General features: G+C 43.8%; 1 protein-coding gene across 2 annotated transcripts in view; it reads right to left on the minus strand.

Moving 5' to 3' along the window:
- Positions 1-3,449: 3,449 nt before the first annotated feature.
- The window catches only part of SNX19 (sorting nexin 19), a 32,792-nt gene continuing 15,277 nt past the window's right edge, over positions 3,450-20,964 (minus strand). The window contains exons 9-11 of one of the 2 annotated variants that reach the window (XM_070399184.1): positions 6,683-6,867; positions 5,855-5,942; positions 3,450-4,829 (exon numbers count right to left, since the gene is read on the minus strand). In XM_070399184.1, the coding sequence (XP_070255285.1) occupies positions 4,697-4,829; positions 5,855-5,942; positions 6,683-6,867 (406 nt within the window). In that variant the 3' untranslated portion in view covers positions 3,450-4,696. The remainder of the gene's footprint in view (positions 4,830-5,854; positions 5,943-6,682; positions 6,868-20,964) is intronic. The other variant, XM_070399185.1, reaches the window with a different exon arrangement.

A 20,964-nucleotide genomic window follows, 5' to 3' on the forward strand; every position in this document is an offset into this window, starting at 1 on the left:
TGTTTAGAAATTTCTTGATTGGAGTGGAATATGCATCACATGAAACTTATCACCTTAACCATTCTGTGTACAGTTCAGCAGGGCTATGTATGCCTACACTGTTGTAAGGAAGATCTCCAGACCTGTTTTTCTTACAAAATTGAAACTGCACCCCAGTGCCTCTCTCCCCTCCCTGGATCCTCCCACAAGCAGCATTCTACCTGTTTCTGAGTTTGATTGCCCTAGTGCCTCAGTGAAATCATATGCCTGTCTTCTTGTGACTTCTCTTACATCGTTCATTGCTGCCTCCATCAGGACACCCACCCCATGCTTCCACTGGCTAATTTTGATTCATCCTCCAGACCATTTGGAGAGTATCAACTCAGGCTTTCCATGGTCCCACAAGCTCATTAAGTGCCCTTCCATAATCACACCCAACTGGGCTTGTCTGTTCTAACCCCTGGATACTCAAAGTGTGGAGGAAGAGCGGCATCCTCCTTGGCATACATCGGGGAGCTTGTTACACACGCAGCACACTAGGCCTTTAAGAAGATCCGGGTAAATCTCACGCACATACACACACGCACACACACACGCACACACACTCACACAGTCACGTTTGATTCTAATTCACTAGACAAGGGGTCTGCACACCACTCACGAGCCAAATCTGGCCAGTTGCCTGCTTTTGTAAATAGTTTTACTGGAGCACAGCCAGAGTCATTTGTGTATGTATTGTCTATGCTTTTATGCAACAATGGAAGGGCTGAGTAGTTGCAACAGAGGCTGCCACAAAGCCCAAAATATTTTTTCTCTGGCCTCTTACCAAAAAAAATGTGCTGGCTCCTCTACTAGATTACAGGCTCTGTGAGAGCCTGGTCTTATTTTGCTTTGAAAGAAGCAAAGCAGCTCAGTATAATGGTTATGATGTAGACTTGTGGGTAGACTTACATGATTTACAGCTGCTTCTGCCTTTTCCTTGCAAGTGACTATGGGCAAACCACAAATTCTGTGCCATGTTTCTCTTTTATACACAGGATCTACATATATAAAAGCCTAAGTGACCGGTCAACCTTGCTGACTGTCCAGTAGCTATGACGTGCAATGACCACCAGGGGGAAGATGTTCAATGCACAGGCATGGAAACATGGAACAGACTGATGAATCTCAGAGGGAAGGGGGAAGAGGGGAGGGCAGGAAGAGATTAACTAAAGATCTTATATGCACACTAGAGGCCTGAAGCATGGTCCCTCAGCCTGGCCTGCGGGGATTGGGCCGAAACCGGCTCTCTGACATCTCCCGAGGGGTCCTGGATTGCAAGAGGGCACAGGCCAGGCCGAGGGACTCCATCAGTGCACGAATTGGTGTACCGGGCCTCTAGTATATAATAAAACCTCCCGTACAAGGTTGATGTGTGGGTTAAATAAGTTAATGTATGTGAAGTGGTTCAAGTGTCACCATCAGCTGATGTTACCTCTTAGCAGTACAGGCATTTTTAGAGTATCATGGGGATCTGTTGATGTTGGCAGAATGACCCTAACAGACACTATCAACACTCATTCTCTGCTGCCTCCTTGCTAACATATAACGGTATTTCTTAGGTATCTAATCTTCCTGGAGGGTGACCTCCTCTTGGAGGGTGGGGGGGAGTAAATACTAGTGCTAGTCAATCCTGATAATGCCATTCTCAATGTCAGCGGATTGGTTTACGGGTGGGAAGTTCTGGCCAATGAGATTCTTGAAGGGCTTCTGAGAAATAGTTTCCTCTTTAAAAGAAAAAAATGAAGGTGATGCCTTGAGTCTTTCAGATATTGTTTTGGTAAGAATGTGATGCCCTAAACTGTAACCACCATGAAGGACAGACTTGCATGTTTACAATGGCAGAGCAGAAAGATGGAAAGAATCCGGCCATTTCTGAGGTCAGAGCTGCTGAAACCATTAACCCCTGGGGCTCACCTACTCAGGTACTAATTTTACGGAGGAAAATACATTTTCCTAGTCGTTTCAGTCCACGGCATTCTAACTCCTATCGCCAGGGGCCATGTTTACACATATTTTTACTCCACCCAGGACCTAACAACTGTCGTTGGGTGCGATGAGGTCGTTGGAAAATGAATGGGCTGGGTAGGGGAAAAAAAAAGGATAAAAAATGTTCTGGCTTAGTGCAGGCCCAATTCTTCACTGGCTTTTATCACTCTCAGCTGGGAGTATATTCTCCTGAAACCTGTGGCTCTCTCCCAAATGCCAATCAATCTCCCTCGTTGTCTGAACTTGTTACCCAAGTAACAAGTTGGCAGGCTGTTTCAAGGCCAGATGGGTTTTGATGATTTCTTTGGCGATACCCATGATTTCCCCTCTGGGTAGAAGGAGGGTATGAGGACAGCTTATCTTTTTGGGGCAGAGGAAGTATAGGTGGGGTCTCTTATATAACATGAAATATATGGACGTTTTCTTTGGGTTGGAAGTGCCAAAAGATTCCTTAGAATTTACAGCCACAGGGTTTTTCTGGTGTGTCAGCTTCTGTACTGGCTTTGTAGCACTTCTGAGCCAGGACTAGGAACAGAGATTCGAAGCAATGTAGATTCAAAACGAAATACATATCAGGGTCAAGTATGGGGAGACGGTAACAGAAACGAGGGCTCCCAGCTGTCACGAAGAGCACCTTGGTCCTAGAGCAGGGGTCCTCAAACTTTTTAAACAGGAGGCCAGTTCACTGTCCCTCAGACTGTTGGAGGGCTGGACTATAGTTTAAAAAAAAACTATGAACAAATTCCTATGCACACTGCACATATCTTATTTTGAAGTAAAAAAACAAAACGGGAACAAATACAATATCTGTATTTGCATGTGGCCCGTGGGCCGTAGTTTGAGGACCCCTGTCCTAGAGGAAAGAGGTGAAGGACCAGCTCCAGGAAGTCAGCCGGACTCACTGCAGTGCCACGCCCTCCTAGTGCTCACCAAAGACAGACCCGCCTGTGAGGGTCTCAGGTAACTCTGAAGCCACTGAAATCACTGTAATGATCAACTGTCAGGGCTAGAAGGCTCCAGAAGACACTATCTCACTTATCTCCTTGCCTGTAGGCAGTAACATACCTGAAGCCTTTCAATTACAGTAGCACAAGTTTTATGTTTAAAAGCCTGGAAGGTGGGGGGGTTGGGGGGTGGAAGGAGTAAAAAGATTTCACAACTTTCCCATAAACCATTGTGTGCACATCACCTACTTCAGAGTTGAATAGAATCTTGACTCTTGTTCTTGACCTACCCATTCTCATCAGTCTAACCCCAAGACCTGCCCCCAAATGGGAGGATCCATCATTCAGGGAAAGCAGGGCTCTAGCAGGCCGGTACTGAAGAATGAAGGGTGAGCAAAGGTCTCAGTGACACCCTTCAAACGTTTTTGTCAGCTACTCATCTGCATTTAATGTGCACCACTTTCCTTGCGACCCCTCTGCCCCCTTCTTTACCAACACTTTTTCCTAATTGTTCCATTTTTATTTTTAATGATTTGAGAGAGGAGTGACAGAATGAGAGAAAGATCGATTTGTTGTTTCACTTATTTACACATTCATTGGTTGATTCATGTGTGTGCTCTGACGGGCTTGAAAACGCAACCTTGGTGTACCGGGATGATGCTCTAAACAACTGAGCTACCCGGCCATGGCCTAATTGTTCCATGTTTCTAAAGACACTGCAGCCTGACACAGCCCCTTTGCCTTCATCACTGGTGTTCTTAAAACCTAACTAGGTCCTTAAGAACAGGAAGTGAACATCTTTCTGTGGGCAATCAATTCCCTGTAGGTTTGCTAACATTACTGGTTCTGATGCAAAGTTCCCTGTGAGACTTGTGAGGAGAACCTGCCCTTTCCTGGGGTTCCTACTCTCTGGGCATTCTCAGCCCTGGAGCAAGGGTTTCCCTTTCCTTTGGAAGCACTGAGCTGAATATGCAAATTGCCATGCGATTTTGTGGAAGGAAGAGAGACAGGTCACAAAGGCCCAAACTCAACTGCTCCTGGGGAGGAGACTAGGAGGAAATATAATCAACAAAATCTGTGACCCAACTTTCTTTCAGGAAAGGGTGTGTAGGGTGGGCTGGCAGTCTGTTCTGAAGTCTTCATAGGAGAAGTATACCCACCCAGGGAAGCAGCCTTCAGTGACACCCTCCATAGGGCTGATGTGCCGGAAAACAGCCAATCAGCAAGCAGTCCCTTGAGAAATGCTTGCTCTCCCTCCTCTAGAATTGTTGGGAAACTAGGGGTCTGGCTTTCCAGAACGGTCCTGACTGAACTTCCAGTTTCCTGGTGGGAACAGAGAGCTCAGAAGATTGTATTCGCCTCCAAAGAAATCTTTTTTTTTTCTTGGTTTATATAGATTTGTATGTTGGTGGATTTGGTACATGTCTGCACAGGGCCAGGCTACCGGCAAACAATCTTATGGAGGAGGGCAAAAAGGGCTCACAGATTCCTTATTCAAAGGAAACAGAATCTACCCACCAGCAATGCCCCAAACACCACAAAAAACATATGACACTTGGACATGCATACAATTGGTACATATATCCCTCCATCACTTGCTACAGATGGAGTAGAACTAAGGGAAAGCTGTGCTAGTGAGTCCCATGTCTTCTGAGCCACAGCCCAGAGGGCAAGGCCTCCTACTGGTCCCTGGTGGCAGAGTGACCCTCCTTCCCAACCTTCGAAGAATGGGTAATGACCGATGGCTACGGGGAAACACCCATCCTCTTGGGATTGTCGGGGGTATCTGAGGCAGAGGTGCTTATGGTGGACTCCTCAACGGAGGCACTGAGATCCAAGAATTCCAGGATGATGTCCCAGAGGCAGTAAATCAAATGCCTGAAACAAATGGACAAAACAACTTAGAGGAAGGGCTGGCTCTGTCAGGAGACACCAGGTCTTATTTATGACACTTATTTGCCCTCCCCTCACCCCCATTACTGATATCCTGAGTGGACTCTAAACTTCAATAGCTGGACCAATCCTCTGCCATGGAACCAATTTGTTGAACTAAAAAAGGCTGTGGCCTCAGTAAAGATAGAAACAGAATTTGAGACTCGATTTTAGGAAATTCCATACTTATTTACATAGCTAAGTTAGCATGGCAGCACTGTTTCTGTGAGGGAGGGACAGCAACTTTCTAAGAATCTCAGAGCCACTGACTACTGCTGTTTCTCATAACTTGTTCACTACAGAGTCACTGATCACCTTACTGGCAATGAGGCAAAGGCCAGGGCCCTGAGAAATGGGACTTGGTAAATGCTCTCTCCTTCAGGACAGGGTTTGGGAGAGAGTGGAAATACTCGATACTTTTCAGAAGCATTCTATCCCAAGGCATCAGCCAGGAAATACCTACCTCTTTTGAATTATTCTAGAGTATTCACCCAGTTTTTCTGGTCGCTTTACCAAAGTCCAAACTCATTATCTGATCTACCTCATAGTAAACAAAAACTATTCCTGATCCTAATAGTAATTATAGCTTTGCAGTGAGGCCAAGAACCCGTGGCTGACAATCATTATACAGCCTGCAATGCCCAGATCAGGGGACGCTCTTAGTGTTCACGGGTGGCAGAAAGAACCATCAAACACACTGAACAGGCTGGAGGGCGACCAGGCGTTTTTCGTAGCTCATGGGGGACCTTCCGAATGCAAACACAGAGGCTGGTCCAGCACTAGCTCACTACACAGGACAACCTGCTCAGGAGCCGGCAGCGTGGGCTTTACTTAGTGTGTGGACTTGGACATTCGTCTGCAGTCAGGCCGAGGGCAAGGAGAGACTGAGACCCCCTCTTCTCAGCGTGGGCACCTCTGAGACCAGAGACGGCTTCAGTTATGCTGAAGCTGGGGCACACTTTTCAGCCTACCTGTTGATGAGGGGTTGCTGCAGTGACTCCAAGACTAGACTCCAGCTCAGCTGGCATTTGTCCACCCCAAGGATCTGCACTACAGTATCTAAAGAAGAAAACACAGATACGGCTTTAGTGTTACAGTAACATCTTCTCATTATATCTTGTACCTCTAGCCACTTGTGGGGGGAGAGAAAAACAAGGTCAGATAAACCTACTATCTTTATTCAAATGGTGATTTCTGGCATACCACTGAACTACATAGCCAAACTAAAAATCCTCAGATAACAGAAAAGCTAAGGAAAAAATATTTATGTAAAATATGCTTTTATTGCCCAGCTGGCATGGTTCAGTGGTTGAGCATTGACCTACGAACCAGGATGTCACAGTTCGATTCCTGGTCAGGGCACATGCCCAGGTTGTGGGCTCAATCCCCAGTGTAGCATGTGCAGGAGGCAGTCCATCAGTGATTCTCTCTCATCATTGATGTTTCTATCTCTCCCTTCCTCTCTCTGAAATCAATAAAAGCAGATTTTACTTTATTTTTAAATATGTATTTTTATTAACCTGCACAGTTATTACTCCGACAGCTACGGGATTCGCATCGACTGCTTCTGGTGTGGTCACAGTGATCCTTTCCATCCCCTCGTTATCACCTGGGTGAGGAGTAAAAGAATCGCAGCCCTGATCATGTTCCTATTAGCCTGAGACTCAGTGGGTCAACAGGTTTTGAGTCTGGCCATATTTAAGGCCCTTTGAAAAATGGGGAACCGTGTGGGATAACGGTAGCAAAGCTTGATTGGAAGGGAACAGTTATTAGGATAGTCAATCTCGTTGTCCAATTACCTGGCAGGATTCCCATAAGGCTCTGCAAAGCCTGTTTCTCAGCTGCCACCTTCTGCTCCTGGGTCCTTACAGGCCGTGGGCACTTAGGCAAAACCCCACCCGGCCAGATGGACTCCCGGAGAAGTCGGAGGTACCGCACCCAGCACTGTGGACACGTTAGATTAGCTACCTGCACCTCTAGCCACCTGAGGAGGAAGAGAAGAGAAAGGTCAGATAAACCTGAAGGTAAGGGTGTAGTAATTATCAATTATGTGACAATCAGAATAGGGCAAAGCAAAGTTAGCATCAACTCTCCCAAATGAAACCAAGCCAATGGAACAACTTGGCTCACGAAATTTGAAGATAAGTAATAATAATGATGACATTATTTACTGAATCTCTACTATGAGCCACACCTCAACGGGGTTTCACAGAACACAACCAAGGGCCCCTGTCTCTGGGCCAGGCTGTTCTTCTCCAACTCAGTTCTAGTGCAGAGCATTGTAACTTCTCAGTAACGAGCACACACAGGCTTTATAGTTATGGCTTAGATGACTTTACACAGATCCCTCGCCCTTGCGACCTTGTGCACACCCAGTTGGTCTTCAAGCCCCATGACCTGTCATGGGACATCTGCCCTTTGCTCATATTCTCTCGCCAACAAGCCCCTCTCCTCTCCAGTGGCAAGTCCACTCCTCTGGTAAGACCTGTTTAAACATCTCCCCTCCACGAAATCCTTGACCACTCCAGATAGAGTGCTTTCCCTCCCTTAGACCTCCACCAGCACTTAGTTCTGCACAGGGTTGAAACTAATAATTTACTTTGGAATAGATATTATTTTCTCATATGTTTACAGCTTTACTTTTCCAATGAAATTATAAGCACCATAAGAGTTTTATGTTTTATACATGTAAAATATTTCCAACTGTGCTCAAGAAATGTTGGTTGATGGTGTAATTGTTCTTATAATGAAAATTCCCTTGTCTAAATTTCAAAAATCAGTAACTCTGAGGGGCAGACATACCAAGTCTGAAGTTCTTGCAAGGCACTCCCACCTTGTTCTTTGTCCCTGCATTTTTTTCAGAGCATGGTCACTAGCTGAAGTTCAAGACCTCAGTATGTATGGTTGAAACTGGCATGGCTATGATTGTAATGGATGGACCATCAACCACTGCTACTCATGCACGAAGGCTGTTTGATACAGCACCACGTGGCAGCCCATGCCACCGCTCCTATACCCAAGTTACTGTCGCCTATCCAAGAGCAGAGGAGGCTGCCAAGGCAAACTTTATTTAACCTCCACTCTACCAGACAGTCTGCATTCCACTCAAGCTAGGCATTCCAGCCTCGGGGGCTGCAATCCCCCAAGTCCAGAGCTCACAAATAATTCTAAGAATAGGAAGTCCGAAAGGTAATGGCAGGGCAAGAATGGCACACGTCGATGGAGATCAAGAGCGGCACAAAGCTGCTCTTGCCCAAAATAGCCATCACGATCGTATTTGTTATTATTAGGGCTGCATCTCCTTTTTATAGGGCTTTCATTCAGCGAGCCTAAGACGCCCGATGAAAGGGATCCAGTAGCAAGAATTCCTGTTCCTGTTTATAGAAGAGGGACACCAAAGGGGTGGATACAATGACCTGATCGGGTTCTCTGCAAGGAAGCAAGTGACCCAACTGTCACCCCAGGTTCTCTTCCTCACCTCAAGCCACATGTACTTGAGTGACTTCTGCACTAGGGTCTCCTCTAACTGATAGGAGGGAGAAGGGCTAGCACTGAGAAACCAAAATGTGTAAGTCCTTCAGAGAGCCAGAATACTAAACAAGAAACCTTCCGCTGGAATTAGTGCTAGCTCATTTCTCACTCACATACACATATAGTAGATCAGTCTGCCCTTATTTTTGTGCTCTGGGGCCAATAATGCCTGTGACTCAACTCTTCAAAAGTATCTCAGCACCCACTCAACCCTCCTGAGACTTAGCATAACACCCACCGGCAACGCTGGGTGCCTTGGTCACCTCTGGGCATGTGGCATGTCTCAATGTATGAGCCTGATTACTTTGAATTAAGTGTCAATTCATCTGATATGAACAGGACTTCTCGCATCCTCTTTGTTCTTTCACAGTAACTTAGTGACTCAAGCCCACAAGTGCAAAACACATTTTAGCATGTGGGAAATATGAATGTACCGATGTATACAAATCTTCAAGACTCTAACTTATCAAACTCTACATGGGAATGTTCGGAAGAAGAATCAAATTATGAAAAAGTAAAAATAAGCCCTTGATAATGAGGTGAGTCAGTGAGTCAAGTCAAATTGTGGGATTTAACTAAGATAATACACAGAACTGACAGAGGTGATGGCAATCTCCAAGTAGAATGTCAACTGCTCATGCAACAAAGGCACTGTGTCAAGTTCTATAAGCCCCGAGGCCAGAACCGATCAACAGAGGCCCTAGAAGATTCAGGCCCAGGAATATAAAAAATACGTGTGCAAACTGGCAGAAATAATAGACTTCATGTCTAAGAGGAGGAGGAGTTTAGAAAATGGCTTCTGTTTGCTAGTTGCTACAGTTTTTTCTCCCTATTCTCTCTCATGCCCTGCAGGTTAAAGCTACAAACCACATGCACTTCTACCAGAAACTTAAACATTCACTCCTCAGGATGCTCCTCCTGCCCAGGTTCTTCCCCGCCCCTCCCGGAAACCAGAGGCTTCTCCTGGACAGGAGCCTGGAACTAGTGCCTTTCATTTCCTAGCTGCAGGCAGCCCATGGAGGAGACCGGGGCAATAAATCTCTCTTGTTCACAGAACTTCTGAGATATGGTATCTTGTCACGAATGATGAATATCCCAATCTGGAAGGAAAAAATGATAAAACCCAAACCAAGGAAATCACCACCACCACCCCATCTGTCAATACTGCCCTGCCCTTCAGACAATACAAAAACGGGTGAGCTGCAGACCAGGTTCTAAGGCAGGCTTTATTATCACACACATTGCCTTTCCTCAGTTGTCCATGGCCCCATTCAGGACTTCTGGCTCATCTGCCGTGCCGATCACAAAGCACAGAACCGATTGATAAGCACGAAGAAGACAGGCGTTTCTTCAATCATCTCTTCTCTCCTCTCCACTCCCATTTCCCTTCCTTTTAGTCTACATCCTTCTCTAGAGTGAAGATCCATACACCACCAGTACTGGGTCTAACCTTATTAATTCCCTTCGTCCTGCTCATATTCTGAAGCTGAGCTAGAGCAGAAAAAGCAGAGAGATAAGGAGCTGGAGTACTGAAGGAGAGACTGATGTCTTAACTCCTTGTATTAATCATCACCCAAAGATATGTTTTTATTGAGTTTAGAAAGAGGAAGGAGGGGAGAGAGAAACATTGATGAGAGAGAGAAATTTTGATCAGTTAGTTCCCTCCTGTACGCACCTGACTAGGGATCAAACACTTAACCTAGGTATGTGCCCTGACCGGGAAGGGAATCCACAACATTTTGGTGCACAGGACGATGCTCCAATCAACTGAGCCACCCGGCCAAGGGCTTAACTCCTTTTCATTAGTTTTCTTCAGCTCTCTATTCCACATGTTGTCTTTCTATACTTGACCTGGGACTGAGAAGGTTAAAAAGAAATATGTGTCCCTATTGTTCTCTTGAAGAAAAAGGAATGAAATTTATGTGCTGAAATTTCTGGAATCTGTTGGTACCACTATTATTCTAACAGAAAGCTAAAGTTTCACGGTAGATACACACACACACACACACACACACACACACATATGCCTCTGACAATGAATTACTTATAAAAAATAACTTACTAAATACAAAATGCAAGAGGCAACTATGGTAGAGAAAAGCTTCAGATACATTTGGTTTTATTTCCAACTATTCGGAAATTTGACTTCGAGATATCTCCTTCCACCATCCTACATATTTTCCCAAACAAAAGAAGAAAAAAGCCAAACCAGGTCTGTTCTGTCAGGCCATCTGAATGGTTCAGAGCAAATGGAAGCCTTGCCAGTGGGCCCAGAAATAGCCAATAAAATGAGAAAAAGCAACAACAGATTGACACTGAGACATTCAAGAGCCTCTTTGATGCCAGGTGTGGAAGGAGAAAGGATGTAGAGATTAGGGAGTGCTTGCCTCGTCCATGTTCAAAGGACCCTGGTCTAAAATAGCCACAGATAGAGGAATGAAGCAGTGGCTAAAAAATGAAACAGTTTAATACTAGGCTTAAGATGGCACTTCAAGGTTAGCCGAAGGTCACTTCCCATCAAAACAGCAGAATCAAATGTCATGAGTAGGGGAGAAAGCTTTAGAGACCATGTCTAATCTCATTAGCCAAATTCCCTTTGCTTCTTTTCTAAGAGTTGCTATGGCTGAGTGAGGCAGGGTCCTAAGTAAATATGGCTTCATGGGGACGGTGGAGGGGCGAAGGGAGGGTAGTGAAATCAAAACACAGAAAATATTCCTAAGAGCAATAACAATATTCTAACAATCTGGTGCAATCTCAATAAAAGAAAATAGACTCATTCCTTGTACCCTTTTTATTCACTGGGTTGTAACTCTGTAGGCAACCCAAGGGTAATTACACTCCAACCTCATCTTAATGTACCAAATACTGTTTGTTTGAAGAAAAAAAGAGAAAAGAGCAGGTCAAAGCTTCTCTCATTCTAAATAGATGTACAGATTAGAATTGTCAACTCATCGTACTACCCTTAGGCAGCTTTTCCAACCTTGACACTCCTAATTCTTTGTGGGAAAGGCTACCCTGTGCATTGTGAAAGGTTTAGCACAGGGGTCCTCAAACTACATGCAAATACAAATATTGTATTTGTTCCCGTTTTGTTTTTTTACTTCAAAATAAGATATGTGCAGTGTGCATAGGAATTTGTTCATAGTTTTTTTTTAAACTATAGTCCAGCCCTCCAGCGGTCTGAGGGACAGTGAACTGGCCCCCTGTTTAAAAGTTTGAGGACCCTTGGTTTAGCAGCATCCCCCCAACCCAGTACTAGCTGTGTGACAATGCTCCCTCTGGGGGATAAACTACTCTCAGTTGAAAATCCTGCCTTAGCCTTAGGACCCTGTGCATATAACGTATCAGGCCATTTTTAAAGTCACTTAAAACTGGCAGTTGTAGCAGGATATTTTCAAATAGTGGAATGAACAGAAGCAGAGGCCATGTAATCAACTTTGTGGCTTGTGACATTTAACTACATCTAAATAGATATATATTAGAACAGAAGTTATAAAAGTGCATCTTATATTTTGAGACCCTTTTGTTTCATATATGTATATAACTACTTATACGGATATATCAGATGTGCATGTATGTGTGGGCGTGTGTTCATAGTGGGTCATGATGTAAAACATATTTCTCATTGTGGTCTAAAGTTTTAGAAAAGTTTGAAAAACACTGATATAGGTATAAGAAATTAGAAATTCCAAGAAAAGGAGGGGGTGGGAGCACAAACCACCTTTTTGGCCTCCTGCAAACACTCCCCACCTCCACCACCCCTGCACCCTGTAGAATGTTTATAATGGCACAACCCATGAACATTGTGTTCTGTGTCCACAGTCCTAGCACAGCACTATGAGCATTTATTTGCTCATTAAGTCAGTAGCACCAATCTACAGGGTAGAAACAAAGGAGATCTTGAGGGTGATGGTGTGGATCCATCGCATTTCCCATTAAACAAGTTATTTTTGCCAAGATCACACCTGATAAAAGTAACACCTCTCTTCCCTCTGATTCCTTTAGCAGGCCTCTTGCCTTCCTGCTATAGCCCCTTCTTGTGTTTAGTCAGTTTCTCGCTGGCGGCTCCCAGCTCTGGGCTTCTCAGCCCTGTAACTACCCAGACACAGGCTCCTCAGCTGTGTCTGAGGAAGTTCAGCACTGGGACCTTCTGACTATGTATCTAGGTCACCATCCTTTCCTGTTGGGAGAAGAATGAGGGGGAAAGGAACTTCAAGGGCAAGAAACTCCTGTTTCTTTCTCCCAATGACTGTTGTAAAATCAAATCTAACATGGCTCATGGAGTCTACATAATTTCTTGAGTTTTGCTTTTATGTTTTAAATCACAGATCCACATCTTTAAAACATGTGCTTCAAGAGTAGACTAAATACTGCCTAAACACTACAATTTAAGAATCTGAGTTCCATACTTTTATACCTAGCCACAGAGTTTCTTGGTTTTGATTAGCAATGTACAAGTTATGGCTATAAAATATATATCAAGAATTGAAGCATTATTAATCAAGGAAGGAAGTTAAAGAATTCATCTGTTGAATCTTAAAGGTTATCCATTCCAATTTCATCCATTCCCATAAAAACACTGAGAACCTATGAGTATTTCATGGCAATAGGCTACTGTAGAACTGGAAGAAAATGTAGAGGTTACCCCCATCTAACCTCCTCACAAAGTAATATCACGGCATAGCCATGGGTTCTAGCCTGTGAATCCAGAAAGGTGAGCTTTTATTTTAGCTTCACCGCCAATCAGGAATGTGACTTTGGGGAAGTTGCTTAATTCCTAAAAAGTATAATTTCTGTTCATTAGAGATGCTTCTTAAATAATGGCAACCAAAGTCCGCCTCCTTGTAACTACTAGTCATTGCTCCTACCTGTACCCCCGAAGTTAATAGGAAATACTAAAGTTATCATGTCAAATCTTTCCTACAAACACTTTGCATTTTTAAATATATCTACTAATGCTCCCTAACTTTTTTCTACCGGTTATACATCCTTGACTCCACCAACTTCACAGTTGGGCACACAGAAGACACTCAATAAATGTCTGATGAATGAAGGAGAGAGATGAACCACGCATCATCCTGAGTGGATGCTGCTTTGCTATTCTCTTAAAATGGAGTGCCCAGGACCAAACACGACCTCCAGATGTGCCCGACCAGCGAAGAATGCAGAGGGTTAGTGCCTTCCTTAATCCAGACACTTGCTTCTATTAATATAGCTGAAGACTATGTTGGCTTTTTGGGCACATACATCAAAGCACCGACTCATACTGCGTTTGCAGTCAACTAGAACCCTAAGTTTACACATGCACCTAACAAAACATCACATCCCTCCGTTAAGCCTACCCTTGTCTCTGTACTTGTGCAATTTAAAAAACTATCTAAATTCTGATTTATATAATCTATTTCTATTAAATTCCATCTTATTGGTTTTAGACTATCATTCTAGCCTTTCTAAATCTTTTTAAATCTTAATTTTTATTATCCTGAGTATTAATTATACCTTTAAGGTTGGCATTACTTGCAACGCTCTATCAATAGAAATTGCCCTCCAGGTTGACATCAATTTATTAGATATTTTTGGAATAAAGATACTCAACTTGCTACAAATCTTTAAAAGCACTACAGACTAGGCCACGTATATCTATTTCGTTCATAGGGATATTACAAAAAGATGGTAAAAACTTGTTGAAATTCATACACAATGTAACAACCAATGCACTCTTTTTGTTTAATGTCTAATAATCCTGCTAAAGAAATAAAAACTATGTTTACAAGCAGGACAGGTTCCCATTGAATGCGCACTGGTTTCAAGAGCTTGCCACTTTTTTCCCCAAGTGTTCACAAAACATCTATTTAACAAAGTGCTTCAGAAATTTCCAGAGACAAACATCAGGTTCAACAACCTGTATCCAATTTTTAAAAGGCATGATACTTGTCCATCTCCAAACCAACACATCTCCATATGGCAATTTTCAGTGTAACCTTTGGCCACTCGTGTTACACATCATTTAATTAAATTCCAAGTCAAACCTGACTTATTTGAGTAACACAAATACGCCATCTATTTTACCTTTAGTGCTCTATTCGTCCATGTTTATTTTCCACTTCCCTTCATCCTTTAACTCCTATCTCAGATGTCCTCTCCTTCGTAAGCCTGCCCCAATCTCCCATAACTGATTATTGAGTCCTTTCTCTGAATCACATATAGAATTCTTTTTAAAGTCCTAACTTTATTCTACATGTCTTTATTTAGAAGATTGCATCTCCAAGAGGATATTAAACTTCCTAGGGTAAGAATTTGGAGTCTTTTTGTATTTTGATCCCTTAACATAGTGTCTGGCACAGGGTAAGTAATCAATAAATATTAGTTACTGAGGGAATTAATGCTGTATGTGGGACAAACACTGGTCTTAAAGCATGACGCATGGCTCAAAATAAGCTTTGCAGAAGGCAATCGTCACAATACTTAAAGCAGCAGCACAGTGAGCTTAATTATTCATGCTTATGGAAGACAATAATAAATTAAAGAAATAGTGGGCTATCTAGAAATTCTTTGAATCTGGCATTTTATAAGTACTTACGTAAACATTTGGCAGGTTTATGTTCCTAATAATTTTTTGTTTAGGCTAAGCTGTGTGCCAATACACCAGCTGCAGGGTGGATGCTGTAAGAAGTACACTGGGCACTAAGTCAGCTGAGCTAGAATTAAGAATTCAGCATGAATAACCCATGCAATGCCACCTGGTTATGCATCCCCTCAGAAGGGAAAAAAGGTGGAAGGCCAGGGAGTGGGTCAGCCATGCTTCACCTCTGACACTCTATAAATCCTCGGGAAGACTGTCAGCAGCTATGTTTTTGTCAGTTTTCCGGGGAAGTACGCCCACAGGACAGAAGAGACTGAAAGTCAAACAAAAGCACAGGGGTTATAAGGACCGTGAGTCACACTTGTATTTTGGGAAGTGCCCCTGATGAATGGAACTGCATCAAACTGACTCCAGCCCATTACTTACAACTATTAAGAAGAAAAGGAAAGGAGGTAGCAAGATGTTGGGGGGGAAAATGGCCAAAGGAAAGGTCAGGCTACCTTTCTATCAAATACAGAATGGAAGGGACACGCTTGGGAGTTCTGTGTTCATGGGACAAATGAGACTGCAAAGGGAGATCGCTAGAAACTTGTTCTAGATTTGAGTAGTGTGATACCCTTAGGATTCCAATTTGAAAGTTTATTATGCAGATATAGAGCATAGCTCTAAGGACCTTCAGATCAACTTTTCTCAGTACCATACCATGTCCTATCAATGCACCATAATCCAGCTCTAAAAAATCAGGGCTGAGAGACTTTGAAGCGAGGCAAAATCAAAGTCATACTTTTTGGATGACTGCCTACTAGTCATTTGATCCAAGTAAAAGCAGCAGCTGGACATCTTCCTCACAATCAACAAATCCCTCAGAGTCTCTGGAACAGCCAACGTCTCTGCTCCAAGTCCAACTGATGTCTCTGTCAGGAGAGGCCAGCCAGTTGTCACCCCAATAGTGAGCACACAACAGGTTCATACCTCTCTGGGGAAACTACCAACTCCGCAGCCCGAAGAGCTACAAAGAATTCGCACTGGCAGTGTGTAGTACTAAGTGAAAATAACTCTGAAAAGACACAAACAGTTTTGAGCCTGGTTTGACCACTTAAATGCTGAAGGGACTCTGCATTCTGGCTTGCTTCCTAATGAAACAGGCTAGTTCTTGCCTTATCTTCTTCACAAATGATCAAGATCAAGTGCGAACAATGAAGGCAACGTTCCGAGTCTTGTGTGTTTGTGCATGTGTCAGAAAAACATTCCTTTGGTTCCACTTGAAAAATCCTACCAGATCCAAGGGACTAAAACAATGGCAGGATCCCGAGCAAGCTTTGTATTTCATGCCTCATTTTTTCCTTTTGTGAAACATTCTCCTAGCAGATTCAGGGAGGTAAATATTAGCACAGTGAACCATTTTTTTTTAATGATGTTTAAGAAGATTGGGGAGGACCGACCCTGTGGAGCTATGGGTAATTAGAAGACTGGCAAAGTCTCCCCCAGTGAGATGTATATCTAAGACTTTGGTATCCCACAGGGCCTCGAGTACAGGACAAACTAGTGTGTAGAGAGTACGGACAACATTTTTCACCTTTGGATGTCCAGGTGGTTTTATTACTGTAGACTCTCTGGTTCACTCTGGTTCCTGAGGCAGAAGTGTTGTCAGTGAATCAGCTCGAGCACTGAATCCTTGACGAATGGAATGCACCCTAAGGGGTGACTTCTGGGAGGGCACCCTGCTCGGAGAAGCAAGCGAATGTTGAAGACCGATCAGATCAGAGGGGAGAAGGGCGAAAGGTGAAAAATAACTCTTCTAAAAGTCAGTGGTACCAAGGAGAGGACAGATAAGTAACTTCTGAATCATGGAGCAAAACAGGAAGGATTTTGATTACTATCACTCCAAGGCAAGGACCCATAATTCCAAAACGCGGCTCCCTCCAAGGTGAATGGGTATTATTTAAGCTGCAGCGCCTCCTGGTGCCCAGAGGGAGAATTCTTGTCTTAACTCTCCCAAGCAGCAATAGCCTGATAGGCTTTCCAAAATACGTTTAACAAGACAAAAGGATCTCTCTGTCTTGTGTGTAAGCGCACACACTTTCAGAAAGGGGCTGGCTGAAAATATTCAAAATATATTTGAAGGTTCTTTTTATTTAAAAGTAGAAAATGCCTCATTCCCCTCTTTAAAAATGTTTCAGTGCCTGGCATATGCTTTATCCTAAACCAGTCTAAATGATACCTATTTTATAAGCTTTAAACACTTACTTTCTTCTATAAAGCCTACCTAGCATTTACCCCATGCTGCATGGGACAAGTATCGGGTCATCTGACCTCATATTGTTTAACATTTCTGCTTCTATGGGTTATCCCTTCAAAGAGGCTGAAAGGACCTTAGTGTAGAAACTGCCACCCTAGATCTGAAGAGCTAGCACACAGCAAGTACTTAATAAGTACACATAGGCAGCAAATCTTACACTTTTCAAAAATTACTTATAAAAAGGCCACCCATAACAAGAGCTAAATAAAGTTAGTGTCCTGGAAGGCAAAGGCAGAGGGGTGGGAGTACCTGGGTTAAGAAGTAAGTAGTTCCCTGGTTGTGAAGAAACTCAAGAGTTTCTGCTCTGGACATGACCGGGGAAGCATGTATGTAGGTATGCATAGACAGATAATATGAAGAAAGAGATCTGAAGGGTGCAGAAAAGACGTGGAGGGCCAGGAAATAACCTGATGGGAACATCTGAAGACACAGTTTGAGATAATTCTGTATCTGGGGCTCTTGCAGAAGTCTGCAATTTTCTGCAGAAGCTGTGCATAGAAAGAGATCAGGAATAAGTTTGCACAAGGCACCAGAGCTGAACTGAAAGTTTATGTAGCAAAGGAAAAAATGAGTGTTTCCTGAGAAACTATTCATCTTAACTCAGATAAACTCTGAGTGCAAAAGGATGTAGACTAGATACCCAAGGGAGACTACATACAGTCTCTGATCCAGGAGTGCTTTAAGAACAGAATCAGAATATGCAGACGGAAACAGATTCATATGCTACCATCATATGTAAGTGGGCAGTCAGAAAGCAAGAGAGATTACATGGGAATAAGGCACAGGGACTTTCAAGTGAGGCTGGTTTTAGTGGCCACTGCTTTGTCAGAAAGCTTGCTCAGGGGGAGGCAGTATGGAGTAGTAGAAAGTGCATAGGTTTTGAGGCCAGGATGCCTGAAGTGGGATGATTCTGAGATGCTTATTTAACCTAGATATCCTTTTCCTTACCTGTAAAATGTGGAAACATATGTCCCTCTCCTAGACATGCGCTGCACATTAGTACCTCAAGAACACAGCAGCTTACCTGGTACAGTTGGTATTGAATGTCAGTTCCTGTCTTATTGCAATTGCTTGTGTTTTTTTGGTAGCAGGCCAGGAGTTTCCCTTAAGACAGGGGTGAGGAACCTTTTTTCTGCCGAGGGCCACTTGGATATTTAGTATAACATCATTCTCGGGCCATACAAAATGATCAACTTAAAAATTAGCCTGCTCTATTTGGTCAAACATTTAATTAACTCACCACTAATACCTTGGCAGGGCCAGACCAAATGATTTTGTGGGCCTTATATGGCCGGCGGGCCAGACGTTCCCCATCCCTGCCTTAAGCTATAACCACTGTCAGAGAGACCCTTTATCCATCTGCTACACAGCCATGTGAACAGAGAAAAGGCTCCCGATGGACTATACTTAGAGAAAAGCTAACAGTGGAGGCAAAAGAGTTCATGATCATGGACTCAGAACTGTCCTTACGGAGGTTGAATGCTCCATCTGAGAGTACAGTGCTCTCCAACGGTCCCATACTCTCTCCAACAAACCTTCCCCTGACCTTGCCTGGGAGATGGTGGGAGAGACCTCTCCTGTAAGAAAATGATTCCATGGCATAGCATAAGGTCCAGAGCTTGTCATTTAATTTTCTCCGGGGTCCACTGCTTGTTGGACCTTTACACCTACTGCAATTTTTTTCTTCTTCCTCTCTATTTACTTCCTGACTTGACATACGTACTTACTTTTCTACTTTCCTTTGCTCACAGGTCACGGAATCTTCTCTTTTCTCCCTACTCTTTTTTTGCCACGCTATTCCATTCCCACGTGCCCCCAACACACACACACACCCACACCCACAGTCTCTCTCTCTCTCTCTCACTACGAAATCCTGACGCAGATGCCAGGAATGTGTCTACTGCCCTTTTGACACAGAGTCTGATGCCATCTTGGGGCCACGGGAAGGGCAGAGCCACGGGACGTGGCGTTCGAGTACTCTACTGCTAGCCTGGCTCGTATTTTTATCATGGCATTACTCTGGGCATCCGGGCAGGGAACGGGTCCAGCTGCTTCTCATTCCTTCACTCCACATCAGTACTCCATAATAATCTCACTTCTTACCTTGGCTGGATCTTCTTGCCCAAACCTTCCAGCATCAATGAAGCACAGTACCTCTCCTTTCCCTCCAACCTCGTCTATGTCTACATACTTGTCCAGTTTCCTGAACCTGATTCTGATGTTTGCAGAAATATTGTCAAGTTCCTTCTGTTTGCAGACATGAGCAGTTCACACAAGCTGGATTTACTCCTTGGCATAGACTGCTACCCCCACTCCTCTTCCCCTCATTCCGTCTCTAAATCCAAATAAGGAGTGCTCCTTCTTACATAATTGGATGTTCCCGGCACAGAAGCTGACATAAGAGGTCAGGCGCGCATGTGTGCAAGACTCCCCTTTGACTTAACAATGCCTTTTTTGGGCATCTAACTTCTCTTCAGCTCCCCTCCCCCACTTTCTCCAAACCATCAACAATCAAGGGAGATTTATGAAGCTTGGCTCAGATCAGAACTCTTTCAACCTTGGCTTAGAAGGAGGGGTCATGAGGTTGAAGTTACTCTTTTTTATTTTATTTTTTCCTTGCAGGGGAGAGGAAAGGGAGGGAAGGAGAGAGAGCGAAGAAGGAAAGGAGAAATGAAAAGGGAGAGAGGGAACAAGGAATGGAGAGAGGGAGAAAAAAGAGGGACAGAGAGGGAGAGAGAGAATAAATGCTTAAGATCTGGCACAAGTCCCTGGTGTCCAAGGGAGTTATGTACATAGGTCTTGTTTAAGTTACTATAATTCTTTGTATGTCTTAGTTCTCTCTTTCATAGGGCTTTTGAGGGGACTAAATAATGTACAGAGGTCTTTTAAGGAAGCGAGGGGAGTAAACAAGCTGGAAGCAGAAGAAATTAACTCATCTCCTTGGAGATGATAATGCTGGAGGTTAGAAACTGGAACATTGGAAGGGGGCGATGCATCTAAATCCAGATGGCTGTACCGTCCCTGATAACGCAGTGTCTTCAAGACAAGAAGTGGCAGTAGCTGCCTGTGGCATTAATACCCACTCTGCTTCTCTTTGAAGTGCAGAGCCCAGGGCAGAGTCCTCTGCACAAGGACCTGACTCAGAGGTTTGTGGTTTCAGAGAGAAGAAGCACGCTGTCTCCGGGGCAGCAGTCACGGGGACCATCTCAGGGAGGTCAATACTGAACTGCTGGGGCCACACCACACCTCTTCTGGTAGGAGGAGGAGTTTGGGGGTGGGGGTGCTACAGCTTTGAGGAGATATCAAATTCCATTTTATTTGCTTACCAAGGCAAAGCCAAAGAATGCGGCACTGCATGAACCTCTTTTTAAAAATAAAAACATGCAAGCTGTCAGGAACAAGTAACATAGGCTGACTTCAGGCTAGTGCAGTGCCGTTTGTATTGTGAGCGTGCATACGTGGAAATGCAGTTTGAATTTTACAAACTGCATGTAATATCCTCTTGGGGAATGTATACTATCCTGAGTCAAAGATTTTTAAACTGACTTTCATCCCTTCAAATTACGGGGTAACAGTCTGATCCTGAGAGACAGCCATTAGAGCTGAAAATCAAACAAACCTGGGTTCAAAATCAGCCTGTGGTGTACTCATAAGCTCTGTGATCTTGT

Source organism: Myotis yumanensis, unplaced genomic scaffold (genome assembly GCF_028538775.1).
Source record: "Myotis yumanensis isolate MYYU_CA2020_CCGP unplaced genomic scaffold, mMyoYum1.0.hap1 SCAF_19, whole genome shotgun sequence".
NCBI lineage: Eukaryota > Metazoa > Chordata > Mammalia > Chiroptera > Vespertilionidae > Myotis > Myotis yumanensis.